General features: G+C 39.4%; 1 protein-coding gene across 1 annotated transcript in view; it reads right to left on the bottom strand.

Annotated features, from left to right (window-relative positions):
* The window catches only part of msna (moesin a), a 91,156-nt gene that overhangs the window by 49,149 nt on the left and 21,342 nt on the right, over positions 1 to 20,665 (bottom strand). The window contains exon 2 of the mRNA XM_060832519.1: positions 1,624 to 1,707. Within this exon, the coding sequence (XP_060688502.1) occupies positions 1,624 to 1,707 (84 nt within the window). The remainder of the gene's footprint in view (positions 1 to 1,623; positions 1,708 to 20,665) is intronic.

Below are 20,665 nucleotides of genomic sequence, written 5' to 3'. Positions count from 1 at the left end.
AATTAAAAGTGGCAAACAAAAATTGGTGGAGCAGATCAGAATTGTGCTGGCACCAATGACTTGGGAGTTTAACTGAAATTTTAGGCAAAATAATCATTAGAGTTATTATACTTCCAGGCACCTTTTAACAATTTCTGGCAAAGTTCCAAAGAGACATTTTCAAAATTTACATTTTAACAATATGGGAAGTTTTGCTTTCATGGTCTGCAGATGAAAGTGTTGGACACCAATAAAAGTATGCCATCAAAATAATCCAGGACATCAACATTACACAATACCGGCTACTTAAAAAAAAACACTTGTTTGGAAATATTTCCAAAAAAAAAAATCCTCAAATCAGGAATCTCATGAAGTGAATTGCTAGAAAAATTCAAAGGTTTCCACTTTATGGGTTATTACTTGCTGACATTTCCTTTCTTTCCACACCACCCAAAGTCTTTTTACATTTATACATTATCCAACAATGAGCATGAAAATATTCCAATTATCCATAAGATAAAGAAACATCTGAGTAACAGTCTACAGCGCAGAAGGTGATGGTCATTTGGCCCATCAAGTCTGCAAAGATTAATTGCATGATGCCCCTTTTCCACCTCTTGACCTGAAGCCCTTGTGGATAGTGAAACAAATGATTCAAAGTCCATGCTGCTTATTGATCCAATGAGAAAGAACACTTTGTCCAGCTTATGCCTCTCCACTACAAACATATTTTGGTTGCACTCATCCCCAGCTTCTGTTGCTCTAACTGAAAAAAAAAACAGCCCCAGCTTCTCCAATCTTTCATCCTAGCTCAAACCCTCCAGCCCAGGCAACACCCTGATCAATCCCCTTCAAACCCACTCCAGAGCAATCATTTCTCCTACACTGATGACCAAATCCACACAGTATTCCAGATGTGGCCTAAGCAGCTTAACTTCCCTGCTCTTATTTTATACTTCAGTTAAAGGAATGTTTCCCAAAATGCTTTACTCATCTTCTCTACCTACACTCTTGCCTTCGAGGATTGTGGATACACACTCTCATCCTCCTTTTACTAGGCACTGGAGAGTTCTACCATTCATGGTTAATTTCTCTTTTCCAGGATGAATTCCAATTGCCATTGCTCTGCTCACCTGACCAGTCTATTGATATCCTCCTACAATTTACAACAGATTGTTGGTTTAAACATTTTAAACCAAATATTGCTTAGATAGCATTGTTACAAGAGATAGTGATTCACTTTGAAATGTACCAATTTTATATGGAGAAATAAGTTTCGTTTTAGTTTGGTTTCCTATTTTGAAATTAAAATTTGAAGAATAAAATCAGTGCAACATTAAAATGGTCTAAAATATATGGAATCAACAACTTTGACCTGCAGATCTCATAACATGGGTTTAAAATATAACAATCTGATGAGAGATTCACATAGTTTGGATTTGGTAGGCTAGGACTTCAGCAGGAATACAAGTGTTTGAATCACAGGAAACATATACAGATCATCACTTTCAACATGAAGCATACATTTGGTACAATGACTGGAAAAAAAGGTTAGTATTTTTAAAAGAGTAAAAAGGGCACAAAAAATAAAAGGACACATTTAGATGGTCAGATTCAGCCATGAAGTATTTTAGTTCAACTTACCTGATCAAAGAGTTGCTTGCCAGTGGTGTTTGGCTGGATAGCAAATTCCAGCTCAGCATCCATGGTGGTAACCCGAACATTGATCTGTTGAAATAAGAGACACTCTTTTAAAAAAAAAATCAGCAACTTTTAAATGGAAACTACAATAATTTCAGTGAATTTCTTTCTGAAAAGGGAATTTCAACAGAGTTAAAAAACCAAAGTCCAGCACAGAAATAGATTCAATAAAAAGAAGAACCAGCTCACAAATGGGTCAGAAGCAAGTCAAATCTTCCATCCTAAGGAACTAACTTGCAGTACCGTTACTGAGCACAATTGGCTCCAAAATCAAGTAGCCATTCTTCACAAGGTTGAATATTGGATTGGATTTCCTGCTCCCCAACTAGTGGACCTCAGCTATGGAGTGGTTTGCTGTCAGGAGGCCAGTTATTGGAGTGGGGGGGGGGGGGGGGAAGAAGAAAGACAGACATGAACATATTGGGGTTGATGTGTATTTTTTAAAAGAAAGAAACAGCTGTGAAGGGACTCTGGCAGCAACCATGTAATTAGTTCCTTCATCCAGTTTAGTGCAGACTTTACAGGCCCAATAGATTTATGAAAGTTGATACAGTTATTGTATATTTTATAGTCATTGAGAGTTTGATAGCATCCTGATATTTTGAAAATAAGGCTAACATTTTCATTCAGGTATTTTCTAAATTGGAGACCAAGACACCACCACTGCACCAGGAGCCTTAAAAATGTATTTTCTCAAAAATTGAAGCTGTTCCCCCCAAAGCAAACTATTCAGAGAGGTTATTACACACAACTGGAACAAGTGGGACTTGAACCCAGTCCTCATGGCTTAAAAAAAAATGGTAGGGATACTACCACTGAATCACAAGAACCCTTTAAGTTCAACATTAAAAACTTCAAGTTCATACCACCCGTGTCTCATGAGGGCTAGAGTTGGCCTTACATTTCAACTTCATGCACGACAGGATCTTTATTTAAAATCGCCACAAGAATGTGGAATCTGAACATTTCAATTAACTTGGAATTTTAGCTTCATGGGTGGCTCAGCATAAATGAAGTTAAAATATTAGAAAGCTAGAGAGCTGTACAGCTTCCAGACTTAAAACTGAAGAATTAAAAAAATTAATACATTTCCATATTTTAAGAATCTACAAAGTTTTTGTTAACTAGCAATAACTGCAAGCATTAAAGTCACCAATTGCCCCAACCTTGCAACAAACTGTACAATTATGAAACAAAATAATCAACTGCCCCAAATTCATAGGTTAACTAACATTTGTAACTGGTTTATAACTATTTCTTCAACAAGTGATATCCAGTCTAAAAGTTGTGATATAATACAAAAAAGGTCACATGTTAGCCCTTACAAAAAAAAGGTAAACAATTTAGCAGCGGATGAACTTCAGAATATTTAAGATATTCCGCCTGACCCACTGAATTCTCCCCAAAGCCATCATTTCTACTGTAAAATACCTGGCAGAGGCACAAACATCATGTGTAAAAATCAAACCCCAGTTCAAATTTGGAAGTAAAGGTTGGGTTAAAGATTAACCAACTCTTTTACATAATTCTTTGATGTAGTACAGTGCAAGTACATTAGTTGGCTTCTACAGTAATTTGAATAGTGAAAAGTTACTAAGCATATAAGCCACATTGTGTCACTGGGATTTTGTTGACAGACAGACAATTAAACCAATCTAAGCAGCGATGGTATGCTAGGACATAAGGATACCTCTTTGCTCTACACAATTGTGTCACGGGCCCTTGTTTTTAGGGTGGGGGTAGAGGGTGAGACTGTTACATATTCTGGATGTGTCTTTGCAAAAGTCTGAAGGAAGATGTAGTGGTTTATGTAGAAGTTCATCCAGGCAGCTTCTTGATGGGCAACTATGCGCTACCGTTTGTTCCTCAGAATGCTATCAGAAAGAAAAACCAACTGCGCCTGTAGCACCATCAAGTCAGCGAAAGACTCTCATTGGGTAACTCCTTATTCTGGAAGACCAGACAGTGTTGCAGACCAGCACATTCCAAGGTCCAGGACTACGGGCAGAAGGATGCACTAAAGTGTGGGACAACTGCAGCAGGGAAAGACCACTGACTTGAGCTCTTCTTGAAGGATAGATGGAGGACTTTCCTGGTGCCTCAGGCATTAGAGATTATTTGGTAGTGCGTATAGTAGAGTTATTTGATTGTTTTGATGGAGTCAGGGTCTAGTATTGATTGATATACAACTGCACAAGTGAACTAACTGCTTGTGACAAATTAGATTTTTAATGAAACACTTAAAATTAAGAGTGGGACAAAAAAAAATGAAATACTAAAACAGCCTAACCTAATATACACATTAGAACTAGACAACATTATATATCCTTTTAGTTGCAAGTGATTCTTTAAACCTTCAACATGATTAATGTTCTAACCAATTAAATGATGTTAAAAACCAAAACAAACTGTAGACTCATTGGGGAAAAAAAAAACACTGAATTACTTGTAGTACAAATGCATTGTATTGGAGACTTTAGAAAAGTGCACTTTTGATGCACTATTTCCACGAGGTTGTACTTTTATTACAGACAAAATACCCAGCTAATTTGTCCACTAGAGATTTATTTCTTAAAATATGGGCAACTAAGGATTATGGGAAAACAAAACCAGTGGAAAAAAAATTTTGATTTGCAGCAGCCAAATAAAATTTCTCATCTGAAAACATAAATATGGCGTCTACAGGAAGTAAAACTAACCAAAAGGCTCATTGGAGAAATGCTACACAATCTGGGCAGAAAACAAGCCTCAGACATTTGACACCATTTGTCTGGTGTTTCTGATCTTCCTCTGAATTTACAGCTAGAGATCAGTGCCAAAATAAAATCCCGCAGTTTGGCTAAGCCTTAGTTACTAAAGGGAAGGGTAGACAAAATAAGTTGTAGTGAAAAAGACAAAATCTTATACTGACAGTTTGAAGTAATGGAGGTGGAGTTGGAGTTCATTTAAATGGGTACAACACCATTTCAGACATGGACTGAAAATTCTTAAAGCAAGATAATACTGCAGATACAGATATTACTGGAGAAACCCAGCAGATCTGAAGGGTTCCTGGATTCAAATAACTTTGTTCTCTCCACAGATGCTGCCAAATCTGTTTAGTGTCTCCAGCAATCTGGTTTGGTTTCAGATTTCCAGTTCCACTTTATATTATTGCAATACTAAATACTTAAGCTTAAAATCAATCAAGTGTCTAAAATCATGGAAGAATGACTGTTGCATTGTCTTGCAATAAAGATTTAGAACTAGCTATTCAACTCCAGAGCAGAGTTACGCTCAATAACCTATTCAGAAGCATGCTGGGATAGTAACTGGTACGTGCAACTTAAAATTCAAGTCAAAAGAAAAAGTAGTGCTCTCAAATGAGCAGCCACCAGACTAGCAAAGATGCTAAAGCAAAAAAAAACTTACCAAAAAAAAAGTTTAGTCACAAGGAACCTTCCCCACCTCCAAATAAAATCAGGTAGCTGTCAGCTCCTCAATGATTTGTATCATTGTAGCAAAATTGTTAAGTAGTCACCTTCTTTTATTTTGCATCCAATTTAACATATGCAAAAAGTGAAAGTCTCTAAACATCAGCAAATTTTGCATTCCATACCTTCACAGGAGATCAAAGGAGCATTTCCCAATCCAGGATGCTGCCAAAATTTTATTTCACCCATTTCCTCTTACAATTTTAAAATTAGCAAGAGGTACATTTAGTTTCATTAGGAAGTGACTTTATACACTGTTTAAAACAGGAAATGAAGTTTCTTTTGATGCTGTTTATTGTCAAGAGTCCAGAAGATAGGCCAAGAAAAAAAATTACATTTGATAGATTGTTATGGGTACTGTAATCATCTGTGGACAGTAGGGTAAAATGCCCATACCCACTGGGATATCTATCATGAATGCCTCACACTCCACCCTGTTGTATAAATAGTACAGACATGCACTTAACTCAAGATAACCATAAAAAAAATCATTTTTCTGACTTGCAGCAATTTGAACTATGCAGTATTTAAAATGGTGTTTTGACAAGCAGCGTAAATCAGGATGAATTTTCAATCCACACACAAAAGAAGAAGGAGGAGGTAGCCAAACAGAGCTTGGCTTCGGCTGATCCAGTGTTGAGAGAATATAGCACATCTTACCACTTTAAGCATTCACTGGTACACAATGGCAGGACTGGTACATTTAAAAGATGCACTGCAACAGCTCTCCAGGTCTCGTGACTACATGTAGGAGAAAGTGCAGACTGCAGATGCTGGAGGTCAGAGAATGAGAGTCAGTGTGGGGCTGGAAAAGCACAGCTGGTTAGGCAGCATCTGAGGAGCAGGAGAATCTAATGTTTCAAGCAAAGGCTCTTTATAATGTTTGAAAGAGACTGCCCTGCTCCTCAGATGCTGCCTGATGGGCTGTGCTTTTCCAGCCCCACAGTTTTGACTCCTGACTACATCTGCCAAACCTAGAGGAGGACAAGGGCAGGTGATGTACATCACCACCCAGAAGTCTCTCCAAACCATATTCCACCCTGACTTGGAACTTTTCATGCCTTCACGGTCACTGGGATAAAAACACACTAAACTTTGATGCACTCACCTCCTGAACGGCTTCCTTGACTGCAGCTTAATGACCAGTTTCAAGGCCAGACAGGAATGGGTGATAAATTATTATGGCCTTTGAGCCAAGAATTTAACACAAGTTAGAGACAAAAACTGCTGGAATCTAAAGACCTACCTTCACCTCACCATTATGCTCCACTCCCCACCCATAAGTGTTCTCCCATCTATCTGCAGCTCCCCCTTCCCCCACCTTCTTTCCAAAAGAAGAGTTATACCTAAAATGTTGACTTCACTGCCTGGCTTCCTCCAGCCCCCTGCTTGTCTACACAGACTAACAGCACACATTCTGGACAAAAGGCACTGAAAGAACTCCATTGGGAGGAAAAGTGGAACTTTGCTACTAAACAATAGTTCTAAATTCCAGTGTGGAGATTATTAAAGATTTCAGATCCAGTTTTGAAATATTTGATAAAATATATCTGAGAACACTTATTTCATTCAAACCCTACCCTACTTAGTATGAAAGAACAAATACCAAAGAAAAGCTTTGTACTCCTTGTAGAATGCAAGCCCCAACTTCACATGATTCTTAAAATATAAAGAGCATATGACTGAGTGTCACTGAAAAAAAAATCAATTTGCATTAGTAAAAATAAAGTGCAACATTGAGTGAACAAACCTTTCAAACACATTGCAATCTATTACCCCAGGCAACATCCAATCAAGAGCACTAAATTGCTGTTTGGTCTCACCCTACACTAGAAAATAAATAGATTTTTCATTAGGCTTGTTCAGACAGACAGACAGACAGACAGACAGACAGACAGACAGACAGACAGACAGACAGACAGACAGACAGACAGACAGACAGACAGACAGACAGACAGACAGACAGACAGACAGACAGACAGACAGACAGACAGACAGACAGACAGACAGACCTTACGCAAATTTCTATTGTTGCTCCTCCCCAACATAGTACAAGTGTTTTAACACCATCCTGAGCTTTCAGCTACTGAAATTCGCAAACCACAATTAGAAAAGCTAATAGAAAAGTTTCACATTCAAAAGTCAGCCAGCCAATCAGGTCAACAGACAAGCAAGGTATTTTTCAATGTATAATTTCAGTTACATCACACTAAACCTTTGCTATAAATTCAGTGTCTTACGATCGTGTCCTCCACAACCACCTGATGAAAGGAGCAGCGCTCCGAAAGCTAGTGCACCTCCAATTAAGCCTGCTGGACTATAACCTGGGGTGCAATTTTTAACTTTGTACACCCCAGTCCAACACTGGCATTTCCAAATCATAAAATTCAGGTGTTTATCCTGTTCTGTCTGACCACTCCCCACATAATGCCAGTAGCCTTGCAAATCAAGGTGTTGTCAAGCACCACTGACTCCAGGGTGTGGAGGCAGTGTGTATGTACAAGTGACACTTCTGCTTTGTTGTTCCTGTAGTGTGTTAACAACAGAACATTTCAGACCATTAATAGCAGAAGGAAGTTCAATGGGCCAACAAAACATTCACTGGACCAGAAGTTTAAAAAAAAAGTGTTCTGGTGAAAAATGTCTAAGTCTAGACCTTCATTCGAATTGTCTTTACTACCAGTGGGACTCCTGTGCATTTTGACAACTATTCTTTATTAGAAATAAAACAAATTTAGCAGAATTTGAGACACAGTCATAAGCATAGAAATTTGTCCATACCAACCAGATACCTGAAATCAATCTAGTCCCATTTGCTAACACTTGGTCCATATTCCTCTAAATCCTTCCTTTTCATATACCCATCCAGATGCCTTTTCCAATTGCAATTGTACCAGCCTCCTCTGGCTGCTCATTCTATCCACACATCACCCTGAGAGAAAAAAGGTGCCCCTTAGGTCTCTCAACTTTCCCCTCTCATTCTAAACCTATGTCCTCTAGTTCTGGAACCCCCACCTCCTGCCTTCCCCAGGGAAGAGACTTCACAATTTACCCTATCCATGCCCATGATTTCATGAACCTCCATAAGGTCACGATTCAGCCTCTGACATTCCAATCCTACTCAGTCTCTCCCTACAGCTCAAATTCTCCAACCCTGGCAACATCCTTGTCAATCTTTTCTGATAACCTTTCAAGTGTCACAACATCTTTCCCATGGCAGGGAGACCTGTTTTGAAAGCAAAATTAGAAAATGCTTGAACTTATCAGGTCTGACAGCATCTGCTGAGAGAAATCAGTTAACGTTTCAGATCTTGTGACCATTCCTCAGATTTGAATGTAGTATTCAAAAGTGGCCTCACTAAATTTGCTGTACAGCTTCAGCATAACCTCCCAACTCCTCTACTCAAAATGTAGTCATTAATAGAACCAAGTATACCACATTCACTATGCTGTGGTATCTCCAGCTCTACTTTCAAGGAACTATGAACATGCATTCCAAGGTCTTCGTTCAGTAGAACTCCCCAGGACCTTGCTATTAATTGTACAAACTCTTGTTAGGTCTTACCAAAATGCATCACCTCATTTATCCAAATTAAATTCCATCTGTGCTTCCTTAGTCCATCGAGAACGTGATCAGATGAGCTACTGTACTGAGGTAACCTGCTTTACTGAAAATCATTCCTGAAGAAGGGCTCATGCCCGAAACGTCGACTTTCCTGCTCCTTGGATGCTGCCTGGCCTGCTGCGCTTTTCCAGCAACACATTTTCAGCTGATCTCCAGCATCTGCAGTCCTCACTTTCTCCTAACCTTCTTTACTGTCCATTACTCCAAGTTTTGGTATCATCTGCAAGCTTACTAACCATTACTGCTGAACAAAAAAGTGGATCCAGTGCTGATCCTTGCAGCACAAGCCTCCAGTCTGCAAACCAATCTTCATCACCACCTTCTGGTTTGAAGGTAGATAATTTTGTTGCCAGATGGCTAGCTCTCCCTAGATTCCAATGTGATCCCATCTTGCTAATTAGTCTGCTAGGAGGGACCTGGTCAAATGCCTTCGAGTCCATATAGACAGAATCATGAATGTGGTGCTGGAAAAGCACAATAGATCAGGGAGCATCCAAGGAGCAGGAAAAACAAAAATGTTTCTGGCAAAATCCCTTCATCAGCAATGAGGCTGGGAGCCTCAGGCGGAGAGACAAATGGGAGAGCGTGGGCAAAGTAGCTGAGTGCGCAATAAGTGGATCGAGGTGGGAGTAACGTTGATAGTTCAGAGAGGAGGGTGGAGATAGATGGGAAGGAAAGCGGACAGGACATGAGGATGGTGCTGAGCTGGAAAGTTAGAACTAGGATAAAGTGGGGGTGGGGGAAGTGAGGAAACTGGTGAAATCCAAATTAATGCCATGGGGTTAGACAATTGAGGCAGAAGAGGAGAAGTTTTTCCTCCAGGCATCCGATAGTAAGGGAGAGGCAACAGAGGCAGCCCAGGACCAGCATGTCCTCAGCAGAGGGGGAGGAGTTGAAGTGTTCAGCCACGGGTCAGTGGGGTTAGTTGGTGCGAGTGTCCTAGAGAGGTTCTCTGCAAGTAAGTATCCTGACTCCCCAATGTAGAGATAGTCCACATCAGATGCAACAGATAGAGGAAATGACATGTGGGGAATTGCAGATGAGGCTTTGATGGATGTGGAAGGCTCCTATGGGGTCTTGGACAGAGGTGGGAGCACAGGTTTTGCAATTTCTGCGGTGGCAGGGGAAGGTGCCAGGTGGGGACAGTGGGTTGTTGAGGAGTGTATGGACTTTAAATAATGGAGGGTACAGTCTTTACTGAAAGCAGATGGGGTGCAGAGGGAAAATCTCTCTAGTGGTGGGGTATGTTTGTAGGTGGTGGAAAATGGCAGAGGATGATACAATCTATTAGAGGTTGATGGGGTAGATGGGTTTCTGTCCTTGTTGCAGTTGGAGGGGTGGGGTTGGAGGATGGAAGTGCAGGAAGTGGAAGAGATGCGCTGTAGGACATCAACCAACTGGGAGGGGAAATTGCAATCCTTAAAACGACCACCACTCTGCCTTTAATCTTGACACTGGAGACTATCCTTAAATCAGTCCTTACTCATCTAAATAGTTGTAAATCCTGTCCCTCAGGATTCTTTCCAATAAACTGTCCACTGCTGTGGCCAGCCTCAATCTATCGTTCCCTGACTTTTCTTACCAGCTTTCTTAAATAGTGGCACCACCTTAGCCAAGTTCCAGCCATCTCGCACCTCATCTGCAGCAAATGATACATTTATCTCCCCAACAGGCCCAGCAATCACTTCCCTAGCTTCTCTGTAGGGTAAGCCAGATGAGGTCCCAGGGATTTATCCATGTTTGTGTTTTAAGACATGCAGCACGGCTCTGAATACAGACACTTTAACAACTCATTATTTCTCCAGTTCCTTGGGCTTCCATATCCTGCCCCACAGTAAATATTGAAACAAAAATACACCTCTAGTATCTCCAACCATCCCCACATCTCCTGCATTCCATACATCAGTAGCCTTGCTGATCTTTAAGGGGCCCTTTGTCTCCCTTGTTACTCATTTGACCTTAAAGTATTGTAGGAGGTCTCTGGATTATCCTTAACCCTATTAGCCAAAGCTATGTCCCCTTTCTGCCCTCCTGATTTTACACACATACTCCTACCACTATGGAATCACTCAATGCCAGCTATCTATACTAGACTGACTGGTCTTGAGCAGAGCCTCAATGTCTTGGTCATCTAGCATTCCCTACACCTACCAATCTTTCCCTTCACCATAACAGGAACATACTGTATCTGGACTCTTTCTCATTTTTGAAGGCTTCCCACTTTCCAGCCATCCCTTTACCTGCATACATTCAACTTTGCAAAGCTCTTGCTTAGTACCCTCAAAATTGGCATTCCTCCAATTCAGGAATTCAACTTAGATTTTTTTTTAAAGAATAGGGAGAGTGAAGAGGAAGTATCTATAGCACAAACCCAAAAGTACTCATTCCTTTATTTCTCAGTTCCACCTATATAACTTCCCAGGAATAACCTTCAAGTATAGATGTAACATTTCCCTTAAGAATGCCATGCCCCCTTTCTAGACTTCCTATACGATTTATACCCTGAAACATTATCCAGTCAGTCCTGCCCTTCCCAGAGACACATTTCCGTAATAGCTATGATATTCCAGTCCCATTAATGCCACGCTCAGTTCATTTGTCTTACTTGTCAAGCCTCTTGCATTGAAGTAAGTGCAGTTTATTCAATCTTCCCTCATTTCTCTACCTTGACTATTTGACTTGCTCCTCTTATTTTCTCTAAATGGGACCCAGAGACAGACAGAGTGAGGGGTCTTGGATATCAGTGGTCATTGCGAGGTAAGACAACATTTCTTTTTCGCCATCTTAGAAACATTCTTACTTCTGATTGCAATGAAAAGGGCACTGATTAATTTGAACCAGACCAAATTCTAGAGTATCCTGCATCAACAAATAGCCTAAATACTGCCCAAGGTCATTTGAAAACCATGAGTAGCACTAGAACAAAATATTGATACCTGCAAGATGGTTGCTTAGTCTTACTGTACATGAAAGGAGGGCAATGAGAAAGGATCTTTACTTTGTTTATTGCAATATAAATACATGTTCAGTTTACTGGCAGATGGACAATAGGAAAAATGTACACAAATTAAGAAAATTTGTATGTGCGGGTTTGGAATTCTAGGACTAAAGCATAAGCAATGAAACTTCTAAAGACAAAAAGATTAACAGACTTAGAAGGTTCATACAGCATAACAACCTCTATTCTACACTTGCCATTTTTAGTATTTGCTCTTCAAACGGATATTAAAAAATCCTCAAATACATCACATCAAGCCATGACCTATTTCCCTATTAGGTCACTCACTCAGCTGAATGGGTCCTCTTATGCACCACTATAATCACAAATTTGTGCTCAACCTCTTCAGGATTCACCTCAAAATATTCTCCCCTCAAAGTCATGTTTTGATTAAATACAAAATGACAAACCTTATCTCCAGGGAGGAAACCTTGCTCTTAAAAATGAGCATCTTTTCACTTCAATGTTAAACTTGACATTTCCCCCCTAGAATTGTTGGATTAACAACAATATAGTACCCAGCTATGTATGTATTTTCTGACAACTTTGCTGGCTGAAAGTAATTATGTTCAGGAAAGATAGTCAAAAAACCTTAATTTCCACACAAAAAAAAACACAAGCTTGCCAATGAACTCTGGTCTAAGTCACATGAAATAGCTTGCAATTTTTGTAGGGATTATGCTTAATTAAAAGCAGTTTCCCATTTTGGCACAGATTCAATACATAATTATTGTTTCCAAATCCAATCTAACTTGAAGATTCTGTTGAATCTAACAGCTACCAACCACCAAGCCCCCATTCACCCCAACACCCTACCCAACTAACCCTGGATACAATTAAATGGCCAAGAAACTGGTAGCAAGAAAGCTGTCTTAACATCATGGAACAAACATCTTCCCATAATGGTCTGAAATTCTCAGAGCTGAAGAATCAAGCAACAACTTGAAAGAGTTATGAATAAAGTCACAAATTTATGGTATTAGGCACAAAGAAGGAGATAACAAGAACAGTCAAGGTCAAAGACTTAATATAGTACCTTAAACAAAGCTTGATCAGCTGCACATTTAGCAGCAAAAGAAAAAAAATCCCAAAGGTTTGACATCATGGAAGTGGATAATATTTACTCATTAAGTAGCACTAAGTCAAGTGCAACATTATGAAGAGAATCTCAAGTGTTGATTAGATGACATTAGTTTAACATGATATACTACTTTCACTTGAGAATCCCTACTTGTCCTTTGTGGGAATATTCTACTGCTCTGTGCAGACAGAGCTTGAGAGTCATTGGCAATGACACCAAATGGTCTAACAAGATACTGCTGGTTTTTGGCAAGTTTAAAACAAAGATTGTGCCAAGAACCAGAGCAGTCAAGCAAGAGAGTGCTTGTCATCTAGTCAGCAATTGACTATGCCATGCATTGTAGAAGCAAGAGGAGGGAAGACATCAGTGCTTCAACTTTACTCTGCAGCCTTGTTTGAAAGCTGTAGCAATAGGGAACCATATTGTGGGATCCATGGACAAGAAAATAAAATTACATTTAAGTTTCACAGGTATTTGCCCAACCATTAAAGTGAAATAAGCAGGCAATGCTGCCACAAGATATTTAAAGTGTGAAAATTAATTGTAATATTGAGGTAGATTAATTTCTGGCTCACTGCCATGACCAATAGGCTCAGGTGCAGGAAACTGCTTCCTACTCAGTGCCAAAGTTTTAAAGTTTTGCTTTGTAGTTCACCACTTGTCAGCCATATATTGTAGAATCTAGAGATGCAGGCCCTGTTTCTTCACTATCGATGGAGCATATGGGCTGCTTATTTTGCACGTGATGCAGTGCTATATCATGTCTGTGCTAAAGTGAATCTGCCACTTCCCTGTGAATGTGCCTATCATGAAATTAGTTGCCCCCTCAAAACCCAAAATGCACTGATGGCCTCAAATTATCATTTTTAATAATCTGAAAATTCCTTTGCACCTTCTGTAGTTTAGACCCCTAGTGCCATAGAGCGCAGAAAGACCATTTGATTAGATTAGGATTCCCTACAGTACGGAAACAGGCCCTTCAGCCCAACCAGTCCACACTGACCCTCCAAAAGAATAACCCACCCAGACCCATTCCCCTACCTTTTATTTACCCCTGACTAATGCACTTAACACATGGGCAATTTAGCATGGCCAATTCACCTAACCTGCACTACTTTGGACTGTGGGATGAAACCCACACAGACACTGAGAACATGCAAACTTCAGAGACACCAGAGGTAGGAATTCAACCCAGGTCCCTGGTGTTGTGAGACAGCAGTACTAACCAATGAGCCAATGTGCCTCTGATGCTTACCAAACTGAAAACTTAGCCCCATTTGCTTGTATCTGGCCAATCTCTAAATATTTCCTATTCATGTACCTCACCAAAAGTGGTCTTTTAAAAAAATATTGTAGCTGTACGTGCATCTACCCCATTCTGGCAGTTCATTCCAGCAGTGAACCACTTTCTGAAAACATTGCCTGTCCGATTCCTTTCGGATCTCTCCTCTCACTTTAAAAATTTGCCAAAGTTGGTTAGTTGTGGATGGCTTTGAGATGACGTACGAACAGGAGATTTCTGCCAGGGTCTTGGTGAAAAATACTTCCCAGTGCTCAGCCATTTACCTCAAGCTCATCTCTCAAATACATTGATGCTTAGATTCACCAATGACTTGGGTTGGAGTTGGTTGCATATAATACTATGACCTGACAAGAATAAAAAATATTTTGGTCAAAATAAGCTTTGCTTCAACATAATTGGATCTAAAGTAACTTTCTATTAAAAAAAACACAGGCACATTAGTAGCAGAGTAATTAAAACAGCAAGTCTACATCTTCAAAGTCACTACATCCATGAGAGAGCACGCACAAGCTTCATTTAAAACATTACATTAGATATCAAAAGGTCACAAGGCCAGTTGACCAAAAAAAAAGCCTTTGTTACAGGAAAGCAGAACCGAGAAGCACATTTTAAAATGCAGTTTTGGGTGGAACACTACACTATTTGTATCACGGGAAATCCCAAAATAATTTTGACTATTGGAAGTGATTCATGAAATTAGTAAGAAGGGTAGGGCAAGAAAATGCAGAGATTGGACATGACGAGAGTGCCAGACTTTATTAAGTAGTTATCTCAGCTAAATGGCTGAGATCAAGCTGCAGCCACAATTTATGCAAGATTTTCAGTCAGAGTGCGTTCTGGGCAGACTTCATTTGCTTTGGTAGACACTAGTGTAATTGGGGGGGGGGGGGGAAAAGAGAGAGGAGAGAGGAAAGAGGGAAGTAAACAAAATGCAGGTTGGGTAGCACTGAGACGAATCAGAATTAACATTTCAACTCCAGTGTTAGTGGATGGAAATTTTAACATTAACTGATTCCCCTTCATAGATGCTGCCAGACCTGCTGAGTTTTCTCAGCAATTGCTGTTTTCTTTGAAAAGTTGCAGATGCTGGAAAGCATTTCGTAGTCAAGATAGCTGGTTATTGTTCGGGAGAGCAATTTGCATAAGTGGTTTCATCTACCAAATACAAATAAATAAAGACAATTTACTGAAAGGTGACCCAGAGAAATCACATGCTTGGAAACTAAATGAGCAAGTTTGAGAAGAAAAATGAAACAAGTACATAAAATGGATGACTTTCATTTCTGTTTCCCAGATTGGCTTTTAATTCCAATTCCTGTAAGTGGTCTCACGAGATTAGAGTCTTGCCAAGTCAATTCCAAAAAGTATTTCATTTCAGAAGCTAAACCTTCAAACAAAAAAGGTAGTTTTTATTTGCAGAGGTGGGTGACACTATTTAAGAGAGGAGACACCCCACACCAAAGGACAGCACCTTGCCAACCAAATTCCAGTTGCCTTTATTCAATATTAATTGGACCATTGTTATTTCCAGAGAAGAGGTAGTCACAGACTTCATGAAGATCCTCTGCCTTTAAATCCAAGCCCACCATCAACTCTCCCATCAATCAAGGTGTAATCAAATAAGAACATAAAAGAGCACAAGAGAAGATTCACACTCCTAAAGCTCAATATTTCTGGGAAGGTAGAATACTGGTCAAGAACTGCGATGACAGATTCTATCCTTCCCTGCCACAGCAGGGTTTATGGTGGCTCCACATTTCTCTCAAGTGAGAGAAAATACTTTTAACAAATTTAATATTTCTAATAAAAAAAGAGGTGACAAAGATAAAATTGTGGTTCAGAGTTAGTCATGACAGGTTATTTGGATAAAAGCAGCCTTGTAACCACAGCAGAAAGAGTATACTGCATAATATTGTACTCAATGAAAAAAAAGGCCAGCATTTAAATTCTGTTTAGTGAAGGAAAAACCCCCAAAGCCAAAATGACATTCTCATTTTAATGTTGAATTCACTTTGGAGAGGACTCTTGGGTAATGTGCAGCATTGCTTGTATCTCTCAAGTGTGTAAGATTTGTACAGAGACTGCAGCGGTGGAGGGCAGCTTTGCCAACTATGGCTTTGAGACATTTTAATATAGCCCTTGCCATGATATTTCAAAACATCATTCTGTGGGTGGGCTTGCCACAAGAAACTGGCATCCAATGTATTGGGAAACATTGCAGCTGACCAAGGGTTGTTCCACTTGAGGTCCAATTTAAGTGGATTTAAAACAGGCCAGAGTCTAAATGATAGATATTAAAACGTCTATCATGATTACACATACCATAAGTTATTCAGCTCATTTCGTCTTTCCCCTATTTCAATAAGATTGCTGATCGGAATTCCCAACTCCATGTTCCTGCCTTATCCCTACAAGGCTCAATTCCATGCTGATTAAACAAAGATCTCTCAGCCTTAAAATATACAGAGGAACCTCAAATAACCGAATGAGGTAGATGGGCACCATTTCATTCAGATAATCGATTATTCAGCTAATTGATTTCCTCTGGGGCTCAGTTTTCTGGCAAGGCTGTTCCCCATTCAGGAGACTTGGCAGCAGCACATCGCGAGAGAGACCTCAGTCTACCCATCCCCCCCCATCTGCCTCCCACTCCCCAGACAGCCGACTGCACACCAACACTACTACTGCTGCTGCTGTTGCTGCCTTTGTAGGGCAAGTCTCCAAGGAACAGCTTTTTGACAGGTTCTGCCTCTGCCCTGGACAATGCTGAAGAGAGATTATCCAGGGAAAGAGTTTCGGGTACATGCCTGCGTAGAACTCCAGGGAAAGTGGGCGGGGGGGTGGGGAGGCAGTCATTTAGAGGAGATGATGCCTGGACTGTCCAGGACTGTTCTCAGCAGCATTTCAGTCAGGAGTTAAAACAAAAACATGATAGGGGTTGAAACAGCTGAGTGACATAATGTTTCTATCGGGACCTGATCCCTTTCAGATAGAATTTCCTCCGTATTTCAATGACCCAACATAAACCACTTTGTGGTAGAGTATTCAACAGGTTCACTAATCAAGAAGTTGCTCACCTGTCTGAACTGGGCAACCCCCAAATTCAGCTTTTGGTCTTTGTTGCACCTGCAAATCAACTAAAATCCCAAGCCACCCAGTCGAGTCCCTGAAGAATCTTGCAGGTTTCAATATTTCAAATTAGAATGAGAGGTAATGAGTACAAGCCCAGCCTACTCAATCTCTCAAATTACCTCCAGCCGTAATCAACCTAGTGAACTTTGATGGCCTCCAATGTCATCTTCTCTAGAAGAGTGGCCAACTTCCGGCCTTGCTGATATTGGTAAGGAGGATATCACCCAACCTCAACTTAAAAGGGTCTCAAAGCAGATTGTCCATTCTTTTTAAAAGTGGAATTTTTCATAACTTTACTGGCTTAATTGAGGGAGAATCTGACTAATTAGATTTTAAACCAAATCCCTTAGAAATTGTTGGAACAAAAACAAAAAAGTTATATTCTGCTAATGCTCTTTCTCCTGAAGATTCTGGAGAATGTAATCAAATGTAGTACTAGAAACTAGTTTATTTTTAGTGGTTAGCAAAAATGTTAAAACTCCAGAAAGAAATGCTGTTCAAAACAGTTAAATTTGTATTAGTTCACTTTGAATTAACTTACCAAGAGGGAGAATGTTCAATGAAAGTCATTAAGTTGAACTTATATGGTAATCTTTGACTATTTGGTTTTTGGCTGCTTGAAGGGGAAAAAAAAAGTGTCCCATTCTTAAGGGGAGAAATCAGCTATGTTTAAATTTGGATAGCATGTGAATCCTGTATATAATGCAGCTGCATTATCAAAGCAAACCAGGGAAGAAACAATATTGACATTGTATTTTTATTACAAAATAGCCAGATAGCAAGATCTGGTGGAAAGATTTTAAAATAATGTCTGCTCAAGCAATAACAGTACTATTTCAACACTAAAGCATTTTACATAACAAATAAAAGCTAATTGTGTGTGTGTGTGTGTGTGTGTGTGTGTGTGTGTGTGTGTGTGTGTGTGTGTGTGTGTGTGTGTGTGTATATAAAAATAACCCAGATATAATTTATAATCCAGATTGAAGTGTTCTCTGGTAAAATTACTCCTGACTTGAAAAGTTTGCAACTGTTTGAATAGAAGCATTTTATTTTCAATGAATATTTGTTTGAATATTTCTGTTTACGATAAACAGGATGCTAAATCATTTGGCAGTGAGCATTTCAACCAGATTCTAATTAAAGTAATAAACTACTAGAAAAAATTATAGCTGAACTAGTTATTGTAACTTGCAAATGCAAAATCAGCAATCAATGGAGGGTTCATTGTTTTAAGCATACTGCACAACTTACCAGAAGCAGCAAACCCTCTTTTCGAAAAGCCCTTAAAACATGAGGAAACATGCTTCCTACAGGCAACTCACTAATTATTGCTGTGACTCACTACGGAACTTTCAATTAATCATGTTATGGCCCTGAATGGTTGGTGCACAAAATGCTCCATAAATCCACTTTTGTTGTTACTTACAAGTGAACTAAACTTCTGACTCTCACGTAGAAACAAGAAAATACTTGCCAGGTTGACGAGAGCTGAAACAAGTTTCAGAACCAGGTAAAAGAGGCTGATAATTACAAAAAAGGGAGAAAGATTGACCAGTTAAAAGTCTAAAAAAAAAGGACTTCTGTCAGAAATAAGAAAACCATTCTCTAGTGGATGGCTCTGCCAGATGGCAGACTAGTTACAACATATGCAGCTCTCACAATTGAATCTCTTATGAGAAGATTTGTGATTATTTAGAAAATGTAGATGGATAGCTACAGTGGTTAAATTGAATCTTGTTTCCTGCTTTCAATGAAGTCTTGTATTCTATTCATCTATAGACTAGCTTAGTACATTAGAACAGAAGCATGATGGCATTATCCAATGCAAATATTCATACCATAGTGAGCATTACAGGAGAAAGAACATCTACAGGTTTTATAGCTTATCTGCTAGCTATGGAGCTTGGTAGCAAAGATTCAAAGTTCAAATTTGGTGGCATGTCAAAATGGTTTGTGCCCTTGTTCCTTCCCTTTCCAAAAAGGAAGTAAATGCCTGCTATAAAGAAAAATAAAAGTGGAATAAAATTTGATTTGCAATATTTAAAACCATGTAACTTCAGATTATGTTATTGCATTACTGCAATAACTGATGCACAGTATTCTTTTCTAGCCAATTTTAAAGGCACTTATGAAACACTCAGGTTCTGGTGCTTTAAAACCAAGACTAATTGGTTCAGTGACAGTTAGTGTATTTCACTATCAGTTAAATATAGCAACATCCTACATTTGTGCTTTGATGTCCACTGTTTGAGTTACGGACCCAGATATTCTGATTGGAGGTCTTCCTTTTATTATTCATTCAGGGAATGTGGGTGTCACTGGCGAGGCCAGGGTTGTTGCTAATCCCCAACTGCCCAGAGGGCAGTTAAGGGAACCACATAGCTCTGGCTCTGGAGTCACATATAGGCCAGACCAGGTAAGGGCATTCATTTTCCCGCTCTGAAAGGGATGTTAGTAAACCAGGTGGGTTTAATCAGACAATGATTTCAGGATCATGGACACTTTATTCCACATTTTATAATAAAAACATTAAACAGGATGTGAACCTGTACCGCCAGAACATTACCTAATACCACCACCAGGCAGTCACTTCCCCAGCAACCAACACTTCAAAATGAAGGCAGAGAGAGATCCCTAAAAACAAAAGAGCCTTAATTTGATAAGAACTTTTTTTTAAAAAAAAAGAGGGTATAAGTTGTAATTTATGAACTTAACACCAATGACTTCCAAGTTTTACTTCTTTCCCTCTTCAACTGACTAGGATGCCCATTGATCACTGGTTACAAGCCCTTCAATGATATGTTAAAATATAAAAACTACTGAGTGAGCTCTGCAAGGTTAAGAGATCTTTTCTCTACCCCAAAAAGATATACAATTTACAACCGATGTCAGTCAATTAACCCACTCAATTGAATATATCAATTCAAGGGCTTTTGCCCGAAACGTCAATTTTACTGCTCCTCTGATGTTGCCTGAACTGCTGTGCTTTCCCAGCACCACTAATCCAGAATCATACAAATACAAGTTGTTTCAATGTATTAACTCATTCCAAGGCAAGCTCACAAAAGCATGTTAAAAACGCAGATATTAAAGCCGGGCTAAAAAACAAAAAGTTAAGCGTGTTCTTTTTGTTAAAAGAAAGGCAATGAGGTTAGAGAAAGAATACTCAATATTAGTACCTAGGCAATTGGTCAGTGACTGGATTTAAATCAGGGATACACAGCCAGAATTGAATTGGTAAGTTTGCAGCAGGTTACTGATGACAATAATGGTTAACGAGATAAATGAAAGCAAGAAAGCAGACTATTTTTTAAAAATAAAACAAAAATCGGTATCATTAGATCATGAGCAAGTGTAGTAGCACAGCAAGACA

This window comes from Hemiscyllium ocellatum, chromosome 11 (genome assembly GCF_020745735.1).
Source record: "Hemiscyllium ocellatum isolate sHemOce1 chromosome 11, sHemOce1.pat.X.cur, whole genome shotgun sequence".
Taxonomy (NCBI): Eukaryota; Metazoa; Chordata; class Chondrichthyes; order Orectolobiformes; family Hemiscylliidae; genus Hemiscyllium; species Hemiscyllium ocellatum.
The sequence above is the reverse complement of the archived record's forward strand: the minus strand, read 5'-3'. Positions and strand labels throughout refer to the sequence as shown.